The sequence below is a fragment of the Pollachius pollachius genome (genome assembly GCF_949987615.1).
Source record: "Pollachius pollachius genome assembly, chromosome: 12".
NCBI lineage: Eukaryota > Metazoa > Chordata > Actinopteri > Gadiformes > Gadidae > Pollachius > Pollachius pollachius.
The window spans coordinates 3,461,547-3,485,731 of record NC_136945.1 but is presented as its reverse complement, the minus strand read 5'-3'; the positions used below and the strand labels follow the sequence as shown (position 1 = coordinate 3,485,731).

At 45.9% G+C, this 24,185-nt stretch overlaps 1 protein-coding gene across 4 annotated transcripts in view; it reads right to left on the bottom strand.

The window, feature by feature from the left end:
* Positions 1-24,185, bottom strand: part of LOC307084086 (band 4.1-like protein 1) — a 71,152-nt gene that overhangs the window by 26,073 nt on the left and 20,894 nt on the right. For all 4 annotated transcript variants that reach the window (XM_079748244.1, XM_079748246.1, XM_079748247.1 and 1 more), the window contains exons 2-5: positions 9,233-9,357; positions 8,494-8,661; positions 2,382-2,486; positions 94-136 (exon numbers count right to left, since the gene is read on the bottom strand). In XM_079748244.1, the coding sequence (XP_079604370.1) occupies positions 94-136; positions 2,382-2,486; positions 8,494-8,661; positions 9,233-9,271 (355 nt within the window). In that variant the 5' untranslated portion in view covers positions 9,272-9,357. The remainder of the gene's footprint in view (positions 1-93; positions 137-2,381; positions 2,487-8,493; positions 8,662-9,232; positions 9,358-24,185) is intronic.

Genomic DNA, 24,185 nt, shown 5'->3' with positions numbered 1-24,185 from the left:
ACTGCAGCCAAGAAACCAAGCAAAATAAATCTGACGATCACTGATTAATATCAGTAATAGTCGCACAATATTTTGAATGAATAAGAAACTCACTACGCATCTGCTTCTTGATCTCTTTGGAGGGGTCCAGCCAGTTCTGAAAGACATGACATCACACATTGAAAACACATCACACACACACACACACACACACACACACACACACACACACACACACACACACACACACACACACACACACACACACACACACACACACAGACAGACACCTGAACACCCTGCTGAAAGACACAGTCTCTTCATTTCCCCTCGGCATCTGTACCCTACATTGTCTGCCACTAAACAACCGCCGCTGATTAGCTCTCTGCCCCTCAGGAGGGGTTGGATGTGTGTGCGGGGTGGCGATGACGGCATGCCATTCAACACACATGCGCACTCAAGTTTGCCATCCCTCCTTTCATCAAAGCCAGTTTCAAAGCAAAGTACCAAAAAAAAACATCTAAAGGCGGCCTGCTTTGCCCCCCGTGCCTGTTCCATGAGGATAGGGATGTTTCCAGAACCTGGATGTGCTGGACAAGACAAGACTTTAGATTGCGTCCTGATACATCTCTAGACACCTGTGATATAGTCCTTCCTTAGCTTCCTTGTGTCTAAAGTTTTACATGACAGCATCATTCACCAACGTTGTCTGTTCTGTGTGTGTGTGTGTGTGTGTGTGTGTGTGTGTGTGTGTGTGTGTGTGGGTGGGTGTGCTTGTTGGCTTCACCCTCGCTTGCTCCAGCCGTACGTATGGGCAGGTGTCAGGGCGAACGCGTGCCTGCCACATTAGAAATTAGTGTGTGTGTGTGCTGGAATGCATCGCTCCTCATAGTGATCTGACAGTGATCTCCAGGATCCTGGACACCATCGCCACCACCACCACCAACACCAGCAACCCACCAGCTGCTGCAGCCTTAGGTGCTTAGCGCCTCGAGAAAACAGTTTTTTTGGCAGGCGTGCATCAGAACCCCTTCAGTGTGGAATGAGCTGCGCGGATTGAGGGTGTAGGGGGGAGAAGGGGGAGAAGATGAATAGGGTGGGGGGGGGGGGGGGGGGGATGAAGAGACTGGGGGTGAGAAGGGGAGGGGAATGAGGCGGTCTGCAGTATCATAGCCATCTTGGGGGTGAAATGAGAAGTGTCTCTCGGACGACTTCAAACCCAGCTTCCCGTTAAACAAAACACACACACAGACACACACAGATTAACATAGAGGCAAGCTAGTGCCTCTATGTTTAATCATGCTGCTGAACTGAGTTATTTTAAAACGGTTAATCTAACCACTATACAGTATAAGCCTGGGTGAGGGAAAAGCAGAATCTAGTGTGGTTTAACTTTGACAAATACCACAGCAAAATCTTTCTTTCTTTATTCTTTCTTTTTGTTGCTTTCCAGGGGTTATGACAGCGGCGGAGATAGACAGCTCAATAGAAGGAGACAAGAGGCAGAGAAGAAGAAGAAGAAGAAGAAGAAGAAGAAGAAGAAGAAGAAGAAGAAGAAGAAGAAGAAGAAGAAGAAGAAGAAGAAGAAGAAGAAGAAGAAATAGAGTACGACCTGCCGTCAGCTGTTGTAAGTCCTGGGTCTCGCTTGGGTGAACCAGACACCTGCCATTAAGTCATGACCTGTCACCCGGCTTCACACACCGTGTGGGACAGTGGGATGCAGCCCAGACGTCGGGCAAAATAAACGTCTGTTCCTGTGCACTTCTCGACATTCCCCCTTCCCCCTCACCTCCTCCCCCACCTTCCCCGGACGAGGACAGAGGTAGTCTGTGTACTGCTCCATTGTGTTTGTAGTGCATACCTGCCCTTAGGCTGGGGGTAAGATCAATGCAGTCCAAGCCAGAGTGTCTTAACAAGTCTTTTGATGCTAACCGACACGCAAAGGTTGCCATTTGACAGCCCCATTACGAGTCACGTAATGAGGTCCTACAGGACTTTGGGGTAAGGATGTAGGCTTGCGCATTAAGAATGCCAAGGTGTGTATGTATGTGGGGAGGGCAGGGGTGTGTGGCCCTCAGGAACTCCCTTGTTTACTCCTGAGACTCCTGAGTTTTTGGAGTCTTTTTGTTATGATGTTTTAGACTGAGAAGACTTTGACAGGAACCGTCATACTTTAAATCGTAGCGACCGTGCTTTAGCAAATTCTGTGTTCATGTGTGGGCTTCTGTGTCTGTGAATAACAAAACCTGTGATTTACACATTTTAAATGCTAATGTTTTGTTTACTATATAATTGTAGTCGAGTGATAGTCTATGGAATACTCTACCGAAGTGCATGTGTTGGTGTGTGTGCGTGACTGTGAGTGTGTGTCAGGGCTTTCCATGGTAGTAGGACTGACTTACCTTCTGTGTGTCCGCGTCTAAATAGCTGAGGCCAAAGTAGTCCTTCTCCAGCAGGTTAAGGTGTTCACACACCATGTCCATCAGGCCCTGTGCTCTGGAGTGTTTCTGTCACACACACACACACACACACACACACACACAGACACAGACAATAACATTATAGAAGTTTGTTTAAATAGAAACTTGCACGAAAATATAAATAAACAAACACTTGCAGTGCACATTCAAATCCCATGTCCTTGTACAGGCACAGAAGCGGCTTGTTAGATCTCGGTGGGAAAAGGAATTGGCTTTAAGAAGGGACGAAAAGGTGTGTCAAAGGTGCAAGGATACGGGTACATTCAACAGATTAACACGCCTTTGAATCCACACTACGGAGCAGGTTCACTTCTCAGAAATGATCGTAAATAACAGTGCTTTCTGTTCTGTGTGTATAAAATAAAAGATTGAGCTCGGAATCCTTGGTCAGTAGGGTCCTCAACACACTTGGGTCCATTCTGCCATTTCAAGCGTGATCCTTACAAGCTAATTGTGTTAATTAGATGTGACCAATACAGTGCCAGTGTAGAAGAGAGGGGAAGGCATCGCCAAGAAGTGCCAAACACTCACACAGAAAATAATAATTTGCATAAATTAGACATTTTAAGAACATATAGGATATATATAGGATATATATAGGATATATATATCCTATATATATTGGGGCCAAAAGTAGCCGCTGCACTGTTCTGTCCGCGAGCCGAAAGGTCTTCTGGAAAGCATCTTCTAAATGGCTGAGCAGATAATCATATTCCAAATAATACCCAAGTGTTATGTATTGATCAGCCCTGGTCGGCCAGCACTAAAGCCCTACGATAGAGGGCGATTGTCGATGGTGGGTGGTGATGGCTGGTGGGTCAGACCCCCCTTGAGACACCCGTCATGACTGCTTAGCCTTCCTCATGATGCTAAGCGCTTGCAAGCAGCTCTGCCCTGGAGAGCGCTATAACAGTCAGAGGGCATCTCATATTTTGACAGAGAAAATGGACTCTGAAATGAAGTGTGCTGAGGGGGCGTGATATTATATGCAGACATCTCTCATTTTTGACATGTCGAGGGGAGCAAGCAATGTTGAGGGCTATAAAATTGAGACGCCCTTAAGATCAATTAAGCCTCTGAATAAATATAGCCTTGTGAGACCATCCGGCTATTCAAGTTTGCGTTTCGCAATGAATATCAGTCCGGCCGTGGATGTGCAGCAATTGATTTTCTTGGCCCTATCATTTTGACCTATTTGGGAGCTGGGCTCAAGGCCAGACTGATCTGCAGAGAGAAAGAGAATGTGAACTTAAGAGGTCCGGATGGCCTCTCAAGGCTTGAATACATATCTGATATTGCTCATATTCTACCATTAACAACAACTAAATTTGCTTGCTCCTTGAACATCTTCTATACTACACAAAATACTCTGCAATGGATTCACAATAAAGAACTCAATGCTGTTTTATACTATCAGCTGTCATCCAAAGTGTCTGACATGTATTTATGTACATATAGTCTTATGAACCAGTCCTGAAGATGCAGAATTGGACACAAGGATTCTTGCAGGTAGGCTAGAACGATTAGGGATCCAAACCAGAATATTTTGTTTTGCGCCTTATATTTTAGCATCAATCTGTGAAAATAATTGAGTCTTTTGGATAAATTCCGCAAAAAGCCTGAAGTTTCAACAACTGACTGGATGATAAACTGAACTGTGGCTGGCACCTGCTCATTGCTTGAATATAGTTGTATTGTGTAAATGTGTCTTCATTCCATCTAAGTGATTCAATTTGATGTTAATGGTGTGTTCTAGCTGACTGAAATCAACGATGCACTTATCAAACTACTCGGCCATCATATCGGTATCACCAATAAGCAGTTCGCCAATTGCCTGCCTGCAGTGACGTATTAATCAGCCACGATCAATGTCCTATGATCAATGGGTGGATTTCCCACTCCCTTACATCTCCTAAATATTCATAAATGAGCAAAAAAACGAATTTTGGTATGCTCTTTACCTTTCAGGGAAGCAAAATAGGATCCCAAAGCCAAACACACTCTAAGCATTGACTGAATTGGACTGTCAGCAAACACAGCGGTTGAGACACTTACATGGTATTTTTACATTTACATTTAGGGCATTTAGCAGACGCTTTTATCCAAAGCGACTTACAATAAGTGCATTTGTTACAATAAGTACATTTGTCATAAGAAGTGAAACAATATATCGCTGTCGGTACAGTAAAGATGTTCATAGAACCAAGTGCAAGTATTACAATTGCTAGGCTAACCCATTCCCCGTGTAAAGCAATGATAGCAGCTACTGTAGATGCTACACAATTAAGTACCTTGAATAAGTGCAATGTACAAGTGCCAGGACGTACAACATTCAATGGTGGCTGTGCATTGGTTTCTATGCAGAGTCGAGGTGAACTCTGAACAGGTGAGTTTTGAGTCTTTTGCAGAAGCTGGTGAGCGACTCTGCGATCCTCACATCGGTAGGGAGCTCGTTCCACCACTGAGGTCCCAAAACAGAGAAAAGTTGTGACTTCGCTGATCGACCTTTGGTGTAATTTGTCATTTGTAACAGAGGCAGCAACTGTGATTGTGACAGTAATTGTTGCATAAGTAATACCAAACAATAAATAACCAAATAACGCTATGTAAGAATGAATATTACATCTCACACACACACCTACACACACCAACACGTACACACACACGCATTTCCTAAGCTGCCTTAAAAAACAATCTTGACGCTTCAATTTGGAAACACAGCTTCCTCTACCCTGGAGCCCAGTTTCCGCGGTGACAGGAAGATGGAGCAAATGGTTGCCAAGGAAACAGATACTGTATTATCCCTCTTTTCCTTCCAAAATCACTTTGCTGTTGGGTAAACGTTGTAAGAAGTCTAGATAAATACACACGCCAAAACCCTGAGTTCAGTCCTCTGCGAAGTTACGCAGAAAATGGGTTCATGGGTAAACCAGGAAGACAGGAAGTAGTTTGAACCATCTTTGCCTCAAAACATTTTCAAAGCTTACTATGTGTCACAGACATATCCTCCTGTGCATTATTGTTTAAGCAGAAAAGGGTTTCAGGTAGGTGACCTCACCTGAAACCAGAGAAAAGCAGCAAAAGCAAACAATGGAAAATGCAGCAGTTCAAAGAGTAAGATAAATAATCATTAGCGTGACTCCACGGGATAACACGACAACAAAAGCAATGCCACTATCTATTTAGTGAGTCACTGCGATCACCGCCCCTTAGTGCACGTGTTAACGGTAACAACAAGTATGTTGCCAAACGCAAACATCTTGGCCAGCGCTCGCCCCCACAGACGTTCACAAACACGCACACGCTCCGTGGGGTCGTTATGGCCATTAGTGCCGGACGGCGAAATTACACACAAACAAATGGCCTGACGAGGCCAGACCAGGGAGCTATTCCTCAGATCCTCATACCCATAACCCCCAGCTGCTGTCGCCCCTGGAGACGAACCCAAAGGGCAGGGGGATGTCGGACCGAATCTTAGCAAAACATTGCAATGGAAAAATGTAGAGGGAGCCGGGAATGAAAATTCGGAAGCTGGGAATGAATCACCCTGTTCTTACCTGTCTGGCGGCCTTGTGAGAAGAGCCACTTACCTTAACACATCCCCACAGGTACACACACTTACACACAATCACACTTACACACTTACACACTTACACACACACACACACACACACACACACACACACACAGACACACACACACACACACACACACACATGCACAGGCTGACACACCACATCTAACAGCAGCACCCCCTACACCTATGAATCCTAACTTAATGAGCCCATGGGTAGGTTAGTTAGGGAGTGTCTTTTCCTCAGGGGGGGGGGGGGGGGGGGGGGGGGGGGGGGGGCCTGCCATCCACACGCCACCCTTCAGCTGTGGAGGCTGGAGCTCTGTGGAGTGGGGTCATGACATGGCAAGATTTAACATCCCACCCCTGCAATTAAAGATAGAAATAAAGAAGACCAAGCAAGAGTGTGTGTGTGTGTGTGTGCGTGTGTGTGTGTGTGAGCGTGTGTGTGTGTGTGTGTGTGTGTGTGTGTGTGTGTGTGTGTGTGTGTGTGTGTGTGTGTGTGTGGGTGTGTGGTGTGGGGGGGGGGGGGGGGTGTGGGTGTGTGTATGTGCATGCACAGAAATGTGTGTGTATGTGTGTGTCGTGTGTGCATGCATGTGTGTGTGCGTGTGTGTGTGTGTGTGTGTGTGTGTGTGTGTGTGTGTGTTTGCTGTGTGGAGGCGGACAGAACTCGAACAACGTGTGTGTCACTGCATTGAGAGGGGTGTTAGTTCCTGTAGGCTTAGAGTAGAAGAGGCAGGGTCGCCACAAGGGTGCGGGGGCTCATTTGTCAACTGATTGTGGCGCGGCCAACAAGAGCCAACCACTGTAAGGACAGGAGATGAGCCTGGAGGAAATGAACCAGCAGGGCACGCCGTCTTTTGTCTCGGCCTAATCTCCTCGTTATAGAAGCAGTGCTGTGGCGACCAGAGAAGGACCTACATTGTTCCTGTAGTGGAGCTGTGGTGATGCAAGTGTAGCATTCTTCCTATTCTTCTCTTTCCCACCCTCAAGTTCAAACACTCGCGTACGTACGCACAAGCACACACAAGCCAACGTTCAGGTATCCAAGTACATACACAATCACGTACATGCACACACAAACCACATAAAAAAACACTTACAGACACTCACGTGCACAAACAGTCTTTCATGTTCACTGGCTCATCGTAACAAACAACAAACACACACAAACACCCACAAGGTTACGTGGACTACTGTGGAAATATCCTAAGGGCAGCACGTATCCTCAAGATATTCACTTTTCTATTCACTTTTCTCCTTGACTGCATCTGGCTTTTAACATATCCCTCGTTAGATTAGAACAAACTATTTGTCAGTAACCTCAGATGGAAGGCGATTTAGACCGTAAAACGTCCGAGCGGATAAGGGAGTGGGGGGGACCATCATCTCCAGCCTGAGAACATGTACCTGTGTGGACCCCCTGTCTAGACAAAAACAAACGCTGTGTCTGATTATAGGTGGACCATGGCCCAGGCTGGCTGGCTGGCTGGCTGGCTGTCTGGCTGGTTGTCTGTCTGTCTGTTCAGTGATGAGCCAAGAGCCATTGACATAGAAGCAAGGTCTCTTCCATTTTGACCACAGAGATAGTGGAGGCTGACAGGGGTGCTGTGCTCTGATTGGTGTGTCTGGACAGCTACTCAGAGGAGAGGGCGATCTGTCATGTGACCCTTCCACTCAGAAGAGCTTGTTTCAGACACGACAATGTTGTCAATTAGGCCCCTAACTTCTCTCAGAATAAATAAAAAAGACCTGTTTTTATGAGAGCCACCGGCTCTCTAGTCCAAAAATGTACATTCTTTTGACCTTTAATATGAGATAAGATGAGATTTGAATTCTATAACTTTAACATTTTTCTTCAAATAAAAGGCAAAGTATTGTGTTATGTTGTGCTCCGCATAGCATCGATGCTCAGTTCCCATCTCCTCCATCTCATCTCATTCCTCTGGTTGATCCGCTCCTAAGGTTGCCCATGAGTGAGAATTGTTCTGGGCCGAGTCTGTCAAAGAACCAATAAACGGAGCTTCATTCCACCATGTGCGGCGTCAAGGCCTCTAACTGCAGCACACACCGCTCCAAACTCTGCACAATACGAAGTCGGGATCACTTGGGCGTAAATGGACATGGGGAGTGCTTTTACAGAAGCAGTTATCTTTACACATTGTTGTCATTGCGGGATTTCTGTCCACTCCAACCTATGAAATCCAATTACAACGCCACAAGCCCAAGCCCGTGTCACGGATGTGGTTCCAGCTCATCGGATCACAATGTCAAAGCAAAATCCGATTAGCGACTGTCCCGGAACCCTGACATTTAATCACGTCTCCTGTGATGGGTGGGATAAATATGCAACGGAGGTGATAGGTTAATACACTAATTGCCACCACACATAGGTTAAGACACTCACACGGCAGAACCAGACTGCTTATTTTACAATACGTTTCCCCACTTTGTTACCTCGATCTCCCCTTCGTACACCGAGGAGTCCAGCAGGGTCACTTTGAAAGGAGACATCTTGTGGCGCTTGGAGCCCTTTGTTGGAGATTTGGGGTTCCGGCTTGGCGAGGTGAGGTCCGACATGTCGTCTGTTTCTCTGTGGTTGTCCACATGCTTTGAGTTCTGGTCCTTTGGAAGAAAAGAGAAGAAACACACTATGAAAACACCACGGAATAGAGGGGAGTTTTTCATAATTTAAAAGGGGACAACAACATAGAATGAACATGATAATGGGTTCTCCATGCAATTCTCTGTTGCGTCTCAACCACCGGCAGAGGGGTTACCTTACAAAAATGGAAAGATCTTTCTTTCCAATTTTTGGAGTAAATTGGTGAGTGTTTATGGTTATTTGAATATTTGTAATGCAATAGGTATTCTGGATGTAATAAGGGGGGGATGTTTTATTTAAGGGAGTCAACAAGAAACAGACGAACATTTTGAATTATTGTCCTTTTCTAGAGGTTTAAATTGCGGTCAGATTGACCGGCAAGGGTAAAAGATGTTAGTAAGTTTGAAGATAAATGGAGGCATAACAAAGTTTGTATTCAACAGTGACTTGTTTTAGATCCATTATTATTCCAAGAATATTCAAATTGTAGGGCATATATCCATTCATTTTCTGGATATATGCATATAGCCATTACAATATACTTTTTTTATTACAAAACACAGGTCAATTTAGCACTGGAGTAGGCCTCACCTGATTGGCCATCTTGCTGTTGGATGCAGAGTCCTGCATGTTCTCCACTGTTCCTATTGGTCACACTCCCCGCCCACAATCCAATCCAGGGCCTGGCGCTGTTGCCGTAGCAAAGTACCACCAACCTAAATTAAATGAAAGAGTGTTGATTAGCAATCGACTCAGGGCACTACCCCCTGTGATTGCACTTTTACGCTGGGCGTGCTGCGTTGTTAGTGCGCCATCTGCTCACAAAAAAAAATAGTAGGACAATGCAAATAATCTCAAGCCACAGGTGCGAGTTGAAGGAAGTCAGTGAAATGCCACAGAAAACAGCCACACCTACAGAACACACAGATAACCCAAACGGTGACAAGAGAACCCAGCTGCAAGGGCAGAACTACAAAACAGTCAAATAGTCTGGTGGTGGGTAGGGTGTTTGGGTGTTCGACTCCAAGCTCAAAGCTTCCGGGATTGAACGCCAATGTCTGTGTCTGGGTGATGCCTTTTTGATGTCTTTCTGCTCCCTTAATGACATGCATCTAAAAGTATTCACTGTATGTGGCATTGGAGAAAAGTGTCTGCAACATGACATAAAAGTAGACACTACTCTACAGCTAGCCACACCAACCACCTTCTACATGGAGATTTTGTTTGTGCTCTTCTTTTGTCTCTGAGGCTGAGACCAAGGCTCGAGAAAGTTGTATTCTATTGTCTCCTAAACACTAGAACTACTAATTACCAAATATAGCCATATTGCTTAAAAACACAGGTAGGTCCATGAAAACGCTCACTAAAACATGAAAACAGCCACACCTACAATCCAAGAGAACAGAGTCATATGTTTCAGCCAAGCGAAAACACCACCAACTACCTTGAAAATTCACAGTCACAACTACAAACAGAGAAACACCCACAGCCGCACCCAATAACTAAGCACAGAGTCAGACACACTTATCGCCCGGCTACACCTTTAGCAGAAAATAAGTCTCCTGTTTTTCCATTCTCCATAATTCAGCTTGTCAAAGCCATGGCATTTGTTTTAATTATAAAACACCCCTCAGAGCTAAGGATAATGATCTACCGCGCTAATTAAAATGTCTGTCGGAAACACACGGTCCAAGAATTACAGATGAACCAAACAAAAGGGGTTGAGTAACTGGTTTGCCCAAGGCTTCAACAACCAAAGTCTCTCTAGGAATGACTAAGGTACCAACCCTTCGACAGACCCCACTGCACATGTGTTCTATCCAATGTTGGGTTTGTTAAAAGGAAAAGAAAACGGAAAAAGGGAATCAGTCGGTCGCGCACTTCAATCCCACTCATGGCAGAGAAAGAAGGGCCGCAGGTGTTATTTACAGTGTAGGCAGACGTGACAGGAAATCAGAACCCTCCCCCTCCAGCCTGTCCACCCCTGAGTATAATTGGATCTCCATTTGACCCCTGTAGGCTGCAGGTCCAACTGTCCCCCAGACCGGCAAATCACATCAGAGTAATGCACTGAGAGAGAGCAGGCTGGGTGGTCGGCAGTGTAGGAGGAGGAGGTGGAGGAGGAGGAGGAGGAGAAGGGTGGAGGTCGAGGGACTGGCTAAGGCAGCATCGCAACCAGTTTGTGGAGGATCAGGAAAACGTCACAGATAAAAGGGGAATAGCGACTGGAGGGCTTAGCACCGCCCGCGATGGCAAGGAAGCGAGCCTTCCCCACCAACACAGGGTTGACGGAGTGAGCTCCATGTTGCTGCCGTACTCCCCCCCCCCCCATCGCCCCATCTGTTCCCCTGTATTCCCGTACCATCCCTGATGAGAATGGATGCCGTTCTCTATCACAGTTGACCATTTATCTGAAATGGCGTCCGAAAGATATCACAGCAGCAGCTTGTCCCGGGAGGTTAACATCCATCTGGGGCACCCAGGGCTGGTCTGCAGAGGTCCATGTGATTCAACAGGGCTGGTCTGCAGAGGTCCATGTGATTCAACAGGGTTGGTCTGCAGAGGTCCATGTGATTCAACAGGGCTGGTCTGCAGAGGTCCATGTGATTCAACAGGGTTGGTCTGCAGAGGTCCATGTGATTCAACAGGGCTGGTCTGCAGAGGTCCATGTGATTCAACAGGGCTGGTCTGCAGAGGTCCATGTGATTCAACAGGGTTGGTCTGCAGAGGTCCATGTGATTCAACAGGGTTGGTCTGCAGATGGCCATGTGATTCAACGTCATTCAGGTGTTTGGGCATCTGTTTGCAGGCGCAAATAAACTCAAGAGATTCTCGCCTACAAAGCACACTACAAAACTCATACATTCTTGGTTTTTCTTTCTCTTTTACTTACTCCTGGGAGGGAAGTAGCGTTTCATTAACAATATCGCTTTGCCTCATCCCCTGCATTACAATGATATTGAATTGAACTGAGGGGTGACCCACACTGCGTTTGCGTTTGTGTTTCAATAGAGAATGGCGAGGTGTTCCGCTCATTTGCACGCCTCGTCGTTTCACGTCAGCTGTGTTGGCAGGAATTGGTTATCGTAGTAATTCACTGTGAATAACAAGAATAAGATAAAAAGGAAAAGGAAATGGCGCTTTGATATGTTGGACGTTTTCAAGCTTCGTGAGTGTTGTGCGCGCTGATGAATGTTTGCTTTAAATAAAGTGCAAATCAATGATTCGCAATTTTTTGCAATGAGGTCATTGCTCATACTGTTGCAACAAGCATGATGCATTAGCGAGCACCTAAATACCTTTGTGATCATTACGATCATAAACCAACTGATTGTCACACACGTCGGTGCATGGGACAGCAAATAAATTGAACACTATTGCACCCACATTGAAGATAAGATGAGACGGAGGGCCTTGTGCAGCTCAACTGGTACAGCCTGATATGAACACTTCCAGTTACAAGGTTTTATTCCCTTTGACACGCATGCTGATGAAACTAATGCCCTCACAGTATCAAGCCTCCCCCAACAGGGATTATACAGTTCTAAAATCCGAAAGATGGAATATTCCTGTTTTTTGGAATATTCCACCAGCAGACCTAGTGCATGACATCATCACCAGAGGCAGTACAAATTGAAGCTTCCCATGGATTCATACACGCCAGATTAACCTGGATCGGATCTCACACGGTATGTTTGTGTGCATGTGTGTGCGTGTGTGTGTGTGTGTGTGTGTGTGTGTGTGTGTGTGCATGTGTGTGTGTGTGTGTGTGTGTGTGTGTGTACACAGAGTCCTGGGAATGCATTTCCCTCCCGTTTTATACACCACATCACCAAAAAGTCCCCACACCAAGCTCTGCAGAGGGGGAAGAAGATAAACAAACAAGAATGAAAGAAAGAAAGAAGCACACCTTGGAAGTGCCTGGAGACCTGAAGGAAGGCCTTCAGCACCAGGCTATGCCACTGTGACTCATGCAGGGGAGGAGGGAGGACAGGGTGAGGAGGGAGGGAGAAGGGAGAGGAGGTGAAGGAGGTGTCTTTTTTCTGTTCCTCCTCCAGTGTTGTGTACGGTTCCCAAACACTATCCGCTTTGATTTCTGCCAGAGACAGTCATCGTAATTCATCTACTACAGAGCTCGCTGCACCCCCTCTGAGGCTTATAAAGCACCACTCTCTCTCTCTCTCTCTCTCTCTATCTCTCTTCCCTAGTCGCCTCTCTGCTGCATCTCTGCCTCGATCGCTCATCCTCCCCGCCTCTCCTCCCTGTTCCCTTTCCCCAGCCATGCTCCTTCTGACTCCTCCTTCGTTCTCAGAGAACGTAAATGTTAATCTGAACGAGAGAAAAAGAGAGAGAGAGAGACAGAGAGGGGGGGGGGGGAGAAGATATGGATAAAGGGAGGGGAAAAGGCAGCTAGCGCAAAAGAGGGGGTATGGAGGGAGAGCAATCGATGGGCAGAGCGAGATTGTGATTGAAAGACGAAACAAGGTAAAGGGAGGGAGACTGTGCACGGGTGAGGGAAAAAGAAGAGGCAGAGGGACAGAGATAGAGAGAGAGAGAGAGAGAGAGAGAGAGAGAGAGAGAGAGAGAGAGAGAGAGAGAGAGAGAGAGAGAGAGGGAGAGAGAGAGGCAGAGAGAAAGCGCTCATGCGAGTGAAGAGAACTACCGGCTCGGCTCCAAGAGGCAGTTGCCATGGTAACAGCGTTCAGCGAGTGTGTTCCTGTTTTTTTTTCCTTTTTTTCCTTCCTCCATGAGCCATCGTCTCTCGGAGCTGCCGGCATGTGACAGAGATGCGAGGGACGGGATCGAGCAAACAGATGATACAAACACACGCGGGGAGGTGACCGGGAGCGAGCGGTGGCCGGGGTTGAAGAGCTGGCGACAAAGTACAGATAAGCCGGGGTTGGGAAATGGGCAGCGAAGCTACAGCCTGCCCTGCCACCACTGCTTGGCAGGAGCCGAGAGGGCCACACGCACACACAGCCGGGCCTCTCCACAACACAAAGTGTGGGCTCTGTGTTGTCCCCCGGTGAAGGCGATTGTCTCCATGTTTGGTGCTCATTCATACTGTGAAGCTGGGGATCTTTTGAATGATTACAGCTTTAATAGCACTCAAAGTCTGGGCCCCAATTAATGCCCCCTCTAGGAATAACGCATTATAAATCTGGGGATCGAGACTAAGCAGTTGTTGTCAGCAAGCCGGTGTTTCAGCTAACACATGCGAGAATAATTATAATTCTTCATCATATCGATACAAATACGAAACCTAAGACAATGAAATGATATCCTTTTGGCCCATGCCTACTCTACGTCTATCAGAAAAAACAACTTCTACTGACTTTAGTGGTGGTAACTCATTGTATTGATGATTTACATTTTCTTACAGAGTTTTGGACAGAGACACAGAGAATGTATTTCCCACATTAAAATCCAAACCCTTCCCAGAGACTGACCTTGGGGGGGTCAGGAAAGATGGAGGGGGGGGGCGAGAGAGAGAGACAGAGAGAACGAGAGAGAAAGATTAAGAGGAGAAGAGAGAGGGGAGAGAGAGACGGAAAGAAAGAAAAAGGAGGAGGGAAACAGAAAGGGAGAGAGGGGAGAGAAGAGAAAGGGGGAAACAGAGACAGAAAGAGAGACAGGGAGAGAGAGAAGGAGAGACCGAAAGAGAGAGACAGAGAGAGCAAGAAAGAGCATAAGAAAGAGTGTAAAAGCTCAGAGAGGCCTCAAGGACACCGCTGTCATTCATAGAAAAAAGAGCATATAACACAGTCAGTGTACCAGGCTGACAGCAGAACAACCATAGAAGATTCACAAAGGTTCACTCCATTACCACCAGCACCACATACCAACGCAACACAATACCACAAAGAGGCTGAGCTACGGTTAGCTTGCTGGTCTGATCTTGTGGTTGTTTTTAATTATATATGTGTGTGTGTGTGTGTGTGTGTGTGTGTGTGTGTGTGTGTGTGTGTGTGTGTGTGTGTGTGTGTGTGTGTGTGTGTGTGTGTGTGTGTGTGTGTGCGTGTGTGTGTGTGTGTGTGTGTCTTCTGCACTGCTGCTCACACAGTGCAAGGCTATGGGTGGGCACCACCCAAGGGGGGCAGGAAGAGGTGGGATACAGGCGAGGGATGATGATGAGGAAGAAAGAGGGGCCTCTCCAACCACTTCATGTTGAAAGTCCTGACAGGATGCCTTAATGTATGGTGAGCCGGGAGATGAATCAAATATCATATTGCAACCATGTACACCTAGCCCCCCCCTCCTCCCCAACCGGTAGGGAATACAGCAAGAGAGAAACCTGCAGACAATCTGGCCTCGATTCAGCATACTGTACCACCGCACTTAGAGAAATGAACCAAAATGGTGGAAACAAACCGCACAGCATTCAGCTGTTCCCCGAAGGTGCTGCAGGTGGCAGGGAAATGCCGGGGCCGAAAAAAGAAAGCGAGAAAGTGGAGAACCGGAATGGACGTCGCCGCCGCGCCACAGCGGGCCGTTTAGCTCGATGCCGAGGCGAGGTGCCGTCGATGGTGCGGATCTGTGGGGGTCTGACCTTTCTCGAGATGCAGGGAGGGATTCTAGGGGGACACCCACACCCACTGTTAACACTGTCTGCTGCGAGAGGGCCCCAGTGAGGAGATTGTGTGCAAAATGTGCCGTGCAGAACAAACACAACACAGAAAAGCAACAACAATTACTGTACAAACACACCGGTACATGGTTAGAATTTGAACACAGCACTGTTCAGCCCAAAGACGGGCTGAGGGAGGGGGTGAGGGAGGGAGGGGCAGACCGACAGACAGACAGATAGATAGATTGATTGATTGATAGATTGATTGGTAGATAGATAGATGAACCAGGGTTTATTGCTAGGTGTTGTCGAAACGTAATTCGTGTCTCATGCTCATTACAAACGCGTGCTTGCTGTTCCACGTCGCTCCAATTAAATGCATTCCATGGGAGCTCATCTCGAGAATAGAAACACTTGCTTACAAATAAGGCAGGACGTGCTTGGTGAACTGTTTTTGAGTCCATTGCCAAAACAACAAAAAAAGCCAATTTTCCGTATACAGCTGCGGGGGGGGTTGATGTAATCGGCTCTGCGGGACACGTGTGTAGCGCCTCTCTTAATGAGAGAGACACAGTGGCATTGCTTCCAGAACCATGCCCTCCACCACTATAATCTACAGCCGTTTGTATCTCCTCCCGCAGTTTAAACACTTTTACATGCCAACTGACAATCACCGACAGAAACCGGCAAGTAACGATAGGTTTGCTGTAACTTGTCTTGTGTGTGTGTGTGTGTGTGTGCGTGTGTGTGTGTGTGTGTGTGTGTGTTTCTGTGTATGTGTGCACAATGCATAAAATAATATAATGTAGTATTTCTGATAAATATTCATTAGTACAAATATAAATATTTAATATAGATTCTAAACATAATTAAAATGAGTAAATATATATCATTTGATGAATAATTTGACATAAGGGAAATGACATAACCTAATATGGCCAGGCCCTTGATTTATATACTGTTTATACTGAAGATATTATTGATCCTAATTTTCTGAAGCCAAGCTTAATATTCCTGTTGTTCTTGTGTATTGATTTCTACATAACACGAGACACTTCATCAATTCAAGAACATACTATTCAGTTTCCGGGTATATTTACCAGTCAATGGACAGTCTGCAATGATTTGGGAAAATCTTAAATATGTTCCATGGTGGGGGAATCCCTGCAGTGAAAGTTTTTACTTCTACTTTTTTTTACTTAAAAGCTTCATCTAGAACCTGTCAGAGCCTATTCGGCTCCTTAAGGCTCTTATTTGCTTTAACACGCATACACATTCACACACACACACACACACACACACACACACACACACACACACACACACACACACACACACACACACACACACACACACTCGCACACACACACACACACACACACACACACACACACACGCACACACACACACTCTTCCATTTACATTTGCAACATCAATTACCAATGGGTTATATTTTTGTACACAATAAATCGTGTTTGTGATACTTAATGTTGTTTTGCATTTACCACTCATTTATTTTTCCTCCTGTAATGGATCTCATGTAATGGTTGAAGGCCTACTTCACAATTAAAAACTCCCTTCTAATTCACAAACCAACTTATTTTATACGTTGTATAAGAGCTAATAAGAAGCAGAAGAAACTATGAACTGTGGAATTCATGATTTCTCTAGTTTCTTCAAGTATGATGCAAACAGTAATTAAAAATGCATTTCTTTGCATGTCACTGAAATGTTCCTTGGTAGAATTTCCACTGGATGAATGTTTACAAGACATGACACCGTGAAGTTGAGCCCAAATGACAGCGAGACGGTGTAGCTGCCCCCCCCCCCCTGTTGAAAGCAATGAGTAACAATACAGCCCCTGTTCTGTGGTGAAATCCACTCTCATTCCAAAGGGAAAGTTGCAAGTCTCGCCTTGTGACCCTCATCTAAGCGTTAATACAATAGCACCTTTGTTTCCCGGCAGTGTGAAGTCTGTTAGAGGGTGCAGGAAAAAGAAAGAGCTTTCCTCTTTCTAACTGGAGGAAACGTGATCTGCGCTGAAGACACTGGGCTCTTTAAAGAAGATTGTATATTCAATGTTTTGATTCCCTATTTCCTCTGTCTATTTGAATATAGCATGAATAATTAAATAATGAATCCTTGTCCCCGAGAGAGAAAGAAGCCTTCTTCAACCTCTGGTATATAGCCATGTAACCATTTCCAACGGTGTGTCCTTATTTCGCCTCCTTAAACAAACAAAACCACAACGCCATTTCCTTTTCCGACGGCTATAAAAAATAAATAAAAAAAAACAGAAGCCTGCTATAAATCCCCAGGATTAATTCCTCATTGTGCATATTTCATACGCAGGGACACAATTGATCAGAGAGATCCATTCCCTCTACAACAATACCCAGGACCGATATCTCAGCAGTGGAAGGAAGCGTCCACACATTTATAACCGGGCCCTCCACACGGCCACAGGGCCGCCACCAAGGTGGCTTTTCCAATTTCCTTCTGTCCTTAGAAGTCATAAAGCAGGTCGTAAATCACCGGATGGGGACCGGTTGTCAGAGAAGCTCCTCTCCAAGCAAATCTCCCTGAGTTATAGGGCCCTCTCTGGCTTTGTCACACGCAGACATCTGGACGGACCTTGTGGTGGCTCCCGTCCTATTGGCCGTCAACAGAGGCCCATTTCTGCTTCACAACCACATTTTGGCCCCTGATTTATCGGATATACACTAGAAACTGATTTAGATGGTATTATCCAATTAAAGTACATTGAATTTGGATACTGCTCATTAATGATCAGGTATATCAGGGGTTGGGATCTTGCTCAAGGTCAACGGTGGAGATTGGAGGATATATCCCAGGACCTTTCTACCAGGGGGTTGAACACCCAAACTACTACACTATCCTTCATTAATGAGGAACCAGCCAATGCATTACATTGTACACTTGAACCGAGTGGCTTCTTTAAAGTGGCCCCATTGTATCCATATGGCCGTCAGGAGACAGAACTCTTAGGGGCCGTCTGTAAATGGTAACATCACAAAAAGCATAAATGACCTTTCTTCCCGAAGACAATGCAGCATACTATTGTAATTGTGGACGATTGTGAATGTGGAAAAGAAGAGAGGTATGTTGGAGGGGGGGGGGGGGGGGATGGATGACCAGGCATAGCATGGGTCTCCTGGTACTTGTCAGTAAATTGTCCCACAGGGAGTGCTATAGTGCCGCTTTCCCAAGCATCCTCTGTGGATTGCAGGCAGCAAGGACCAGACGCGGAACAGAATGTACACAGCAGAGCCGGGGTCCATGCCAGCGCAGACGATACGCAATTGTGTGTGTTTTTGTATGCGAGTTTGTGTGTTTCCGAGTGTGTCTGTTTCTGTGTCAGTGTGTCTTTCTGCACACCCTGTTTGCAAATATTTACATCAATCACTGTCATTCAAGATATAAAACGCACACACAGGCGCCCATAAACACACAAACAAACACACACACACACATGCACACAAAGAAGTACATAAACACATCTGCAAAAACATGCAGGTACACACACACACACACACACACACACACGCACACTTGCCCGCACAAACACACACACAAACATGCACACACACACACACACACACTTGTACACAGACACACACCCACACCATTGGTTTTAACTCTCAACTCGCATCACCCCATGTTTCCCATGGTCCCTTGCACCAACTTCCAGCATACCGCAGTGAAGCTCCAATGCATCTCTAGTCCGCGTTGCGGTATGAGAGGTTAGAAAGCGCCAGAGGGGGCAGTGAAAACCCAACTCATGACAAGGTTCCACCACCAAACTCTGAGAGATGCTTCTCTCCAAATGTACGGACCCGAAAGCAAAGAAAATGAGTAAAATGTGACTGCTGCTATTGATGCTAATGTGGTGTCCCGCACTGTGTGCCTGGATGCCCGTGGGAGAAGGATGTTACAAGACGGCACCATATGGGCCTCTCAGTGTGTGTGTCATTGGTATGGTGGGGGGGGGAAGAGGTAGGAAGACGATATGGAAGAGGTAAAGGAGAGGAGTGAAGAGGAAAGGGTAGCAAATGAGAGGAGAGGAGAGGATAAAGAAGAGAGGAAATGGAAGGGAGAGGAAAGGAGAGGAGAGGGGAAGGGAATAAAAGAGAGGAGAGGAGAGGATGGCAAAGGAAAGGAAAGGAAAGGAAGGATAAGGTTATTTTCCATTCCATGCTTGCAGGCAGTGTGCGAAATACGGGGGATCCATGGGGTCTCGACCCCCCTGATCTACACGTAAGACACCCTGAAAGCCTCAAAAGCAAATATTTTATTTTAATGTCACTAATGGTCACTTAAATGTTTTTAAGCTCACCATGTCCAGGGTTCAGAATTCAAAACATTTATTCACAAATATGTTACTTTTGCCTAGCGGAGCCAGCCAGTCCTGTTTGCGTATGCAAATTAGCCATGTTCGCCCAACAGAAGAAAGACATTATGTTGACAAGTCATACTAAAAACGTCTAGCAAGCGAAAGCTAAACCAGAGTGTATCACTCACACACTTTGGGTCTATTCTAACCTAAGGTAAGAGCTCATATGCAAGTGCACTGATTGTGTGCCAGTCTCCGATAGGCTATACCTTCAGTTCACTCAGATTTATTCAGTTCTTGATCGCTCTTCTAAGTGCGCCATATTGGTGCCAATTATTGTTGTGTTTGCATTGTAATGCACAACTTTGCCTCTCCTTATTATAAAACAACGTGCATCCAAACAACTTTAGCCAATGCAGCCTCCTATGTCGGTACTAACATAGTAGGCTACATTGGCTAAGATTGATAGATAAGTGTTGCTTTACGAATAGGCTACTATAGCATATCGGATTATCAAAAATTGTCGTGTGCCTGTGTGTGTGTTGCCATGTAGGCTATAGACTAATTGCTTGCATCTATGAAATATTGTTATGTTATAGGCCTACTGCATATTGAGAAAATTTAGATCGGAATTGCGCAACAATCGGGGGATGGGGACCCCCCCGAATATTGACGGGTATTTCGCACGCTGCTAGCAGGACTAATTGAAACACTGTAAACCTTGAGCCTTTCTCTAAAACATGGAGCGTTCTCTGGATCGCTGGAATACAGCGTTCACCACGCCTGCTCCCCATCGCTGTGAGTACAGTGCAGATAAAGACCCCCCCCCCCCCCCCCCCCCCCCCACCCCTCCCACCCACCCACACCCCCACATCCTCGGTTTTCATTCTTTCCTCGAGCAGAGCTTTTATGATGCAATAGGCCCAGAATAATAAGGAGTTAGCATGCTATCTTTCGCCCGGCTCAGTTAGAGATAACGCCAATCGCGTCTACTCGCAGGTGCAATCGCAGCAGCGTCCGCATCCCATAATAACAAAGGGGGACCGCGGAGGCATGGTAATTACACGTCAGTGTGGGCAGATCGGAGCTATCAAACCGGGAAGAGTCAACAGAACGTCAGGTGCTAGAATTAGCCTCAGTGTACGCACACACAGGACGGCACAGCTGCAAAGTGCCTCTGCATTGGGGAAAGGGTAACAGACTTTTTAATCACAATAGATTGCCTCGCTCTCGACCCTATCTCATCTTGATGAAAACAAAAAAACAGCAACAAAGCTTGTAAACTGCCGACGGTTGGGTGGAAGGACTGTTATCCTCCCTGCAATGTTTTGTTTTCCGGGGTCTGACTCATCCAAATTTTCTTAGCAAAAGACGATTCAGATTAAGGCTGAAACTAAATCAGACAGATAACATTGTCCTTGAAAGACATTGGGGGAAACACAGCCTTATCTGTTGTGTGTCCTGCATTGAACGAATGCCGATGGGTTGATCGTCGATGAAGGATGTCTGATATATAAACACTCTACTACTAATCGAGGAAACAGTAGCAAACACACAGTAACAGCCTTTCGTTTAAAAAAACGAAAGGCGCTCGAGTGCTGCGCTGCAGACCAGTCTGCTATTCATGACACAAGGTCATGCAGGAAGACGCATGCGCACACACACACACTTGCCCTCGTCCATTTTGTAAAAGTAAATTGGAAAACTATTACCTAACAAAACCCCGGTTCCCTGATCAAACTAATCAGCCATCTCAGCCTCAGGAAGGTGACCAATTCTACCAGTTTATTCATCAGCTCATGGACACCACACAAGTCTATCGTAGACCACTTGCACCACATTATTCTCCATTGGAATGTTGAAAACCTGATACATTGTCTTTAGAGCACTAATGATGTCATTAAATCTGCTATTAGACAGAGTTGTTGTTTTTTCTACTTAGACTTGATTGGTCTACACAGAGAGTACCCCTAATAGTTAGTTTGTCTGAATTCACAGCCACAGGTAAGTGTTGGATATGTCTCTGTCTCGGCTGTGTTGTGAAGCAGGATGCAGTTTCGGGATTTCTCCCTTAAAAGAAAGGAAAATTGGTAGCCAGGCGATGGGTATGATACAAGAGATCCCCACAAGACCTCATTATAAAGCTTTTACTAGCTGCCTCTTCCGGTCCTGCACTAGAAAGTCCCAAATCAACGTTGCAACCTGCAGAGCTCTTGGTTGTATTATCTTGGTTGCACCAAAAAGGGTCTCTCTAAATTGGGTTTCAGGGTGTTTTTGTTTAATTGTTTAATACTCACAAATTCAGTCTGAAAACTATGACGCGTTGATAGTTGAAGGAAAAGGTAAACTACTCGTGTTGTATGTGGACTGGATAACATTGCCTCATATGAAATATGATGATATTTCCTGTAGGAAGCAAATGTGTCCTCACCCTTCTTTTATTCTCTTTGAGTTTAGAAGATGCGGCTCTGGAGGACTGCTGTGTTTTGGCCGTAGCCAAGATACCCTGATCATAACATTGCACATCTTTCTAAAAATAGAAGGCAGATGCTTGCACAGTTATGAGCTAGCATGCTAGCGTGGTATCTACCACGGCGGTGAGAGGAGGTATACAGTTCCAAGGGAAGTGTGGCTCGTAACAGCATACAAAGGGGGGGTCGGATCTGTGACACGGCTGTTTACCAGCCTTCACAATAGTATCCACTGCTCTGATGTGTGAAACAGCTGCTTTTGACGGTGCTGTGTGTGTGTGTGTGTGTGTGTGTGTGTGTGTGTGTGTGTGTGTGTGTGTGTGTGTGTGTGTGTGTGTGTGTGTGTGTGTGTGTGTGTGTGTGTGTGTGTGTGTGTGTGTGTGTTTGTGTGCGTGTTCGTGTATGTGTGTACATTTTACCTTTCAACTCCTGTCTTCCCCTTAGAGCTCTGAGTTGCCTGATTCCAGGTGACATTTCAGTGAAACACTCACACCTGCCCAGCACGACTCAGCACACAGACAGAGGCTCATGTCCAGGAGGGGAACACAAAGTATTGATTTCTATTCACCACATTTTGTTCTCAGCCAGCGAGAGATTCCAAGTGAAAGTACAAGAAAACGCTACTAAGCAGCTAAACGATTATAGGGGTGGATACCACCGCATCCCTTTTGTCCATAACTTGATTCCTCACCCTTTTTCTCAACAGACTGAAATGCCCTTTCGAGAGAAAACTATCCCTGGGTTGATTGAGCGGTGGGTGAAAATGTTTTTCATTCTTAAGACACAAATTATAGTTCCCAAATACTTTCAAAGCAAAAGCAAGGGTTGCGGTGCAAAGATAAGGTATTAAGTGGAGTTACGTATTACAATGTGTTACGGTTACTGTGGATGGATGGTTATTTTACAAAGTTAACCAACCAGTCTATCACTATTACCTATTATTTCTAAAATAAAAATTGCCGCCTGGTTTGCAATCAACACACCAAGGGATATAAACAGAAAAAAACGTTCCCAACCAATCAAAGCCCCATCTCTTTTTCCCATTTGAAACCACCCAATGCAATAAGAAGCCCCGCCCCACAGCCCCAACTCTTCACAACACATTGACGTTGCACTTTACAAAAACAAATAAACCGGGCCTTGTTTACTTTGGTTTCCCCTATCGTAGATACAATCACTGACACACACACCGCCTCCTCACTCATCCCGTTTTAAACCCAGAGAGAACAAACTGACAGACTTCAGCCCTCATCAAAGAGTCTGAGGACACACACTTAAGCACCGTCTACAGGTCTGTTATGAAAGGCATGATTACACATTCCTCTTGGCATGTCTTCTGTCGTGTTTAAGGTTTACACAATCCCCCAGTGGTGTTTCACCGGTGCTCTGTGGAGTCACCGGCGGCAGGCTGAGCACACGTTGCATACCCTGCATAGTGGAGCGTCGTCGCGGCCAAGAGACCGCCCACAGGTCTCATCACCTGCCGTTGACAAGGGGGAGTCTGGGGCTCATCTTGGAGCCGCGTCTACTCACCTAGAATAACACGTCCTACACATCTCACTCCTGTCCCCTGTGACAGCTTTGCGTATGCCTTTAAGCCCCACATGGCAATGTTTCAATTGCTTCCCATTAGCATATATATTAAAACTCCCTTTGTGTTAACCCTTAAGGTCTACCACTCAGCACCAACTGGCTAGTGCAGCATTCCGGGGCGTTCTAGCTATAAACAGCAGGGGTTGGGGTGGGGGTTTGGGGTGGTGGTGGTTGGGTTCTGGTGATGGATTGATAATGTTACATAATGACATATAAGCAATGTCCCAAGACATGGCTTGTAGTTCACACGGGGACACATTCCTCACCGACTCCCACAGAAAAAACACACAGGAGTCAATCATAAGCACATGCTCTGACTCTGTCTATCTATCTCCCTCTCTTTTTCTCTCCCTCTCTTTCTCTCTCTATCTTTCGCTCTGATTTCCTCTCTCTCTCTCTCTCCATCTCTCTTTCTCACTCTCTCTCTCCGTCTCTCTTTCTCACTCTCTCTCTTTCTGTCTCACTCTATCTTTACCTCTCATTTCCTTTCTATCTCTCCAAATGAACACTGTTAAACATAAAACTTATCCTTATACGACAAACTATTCATAAACACAC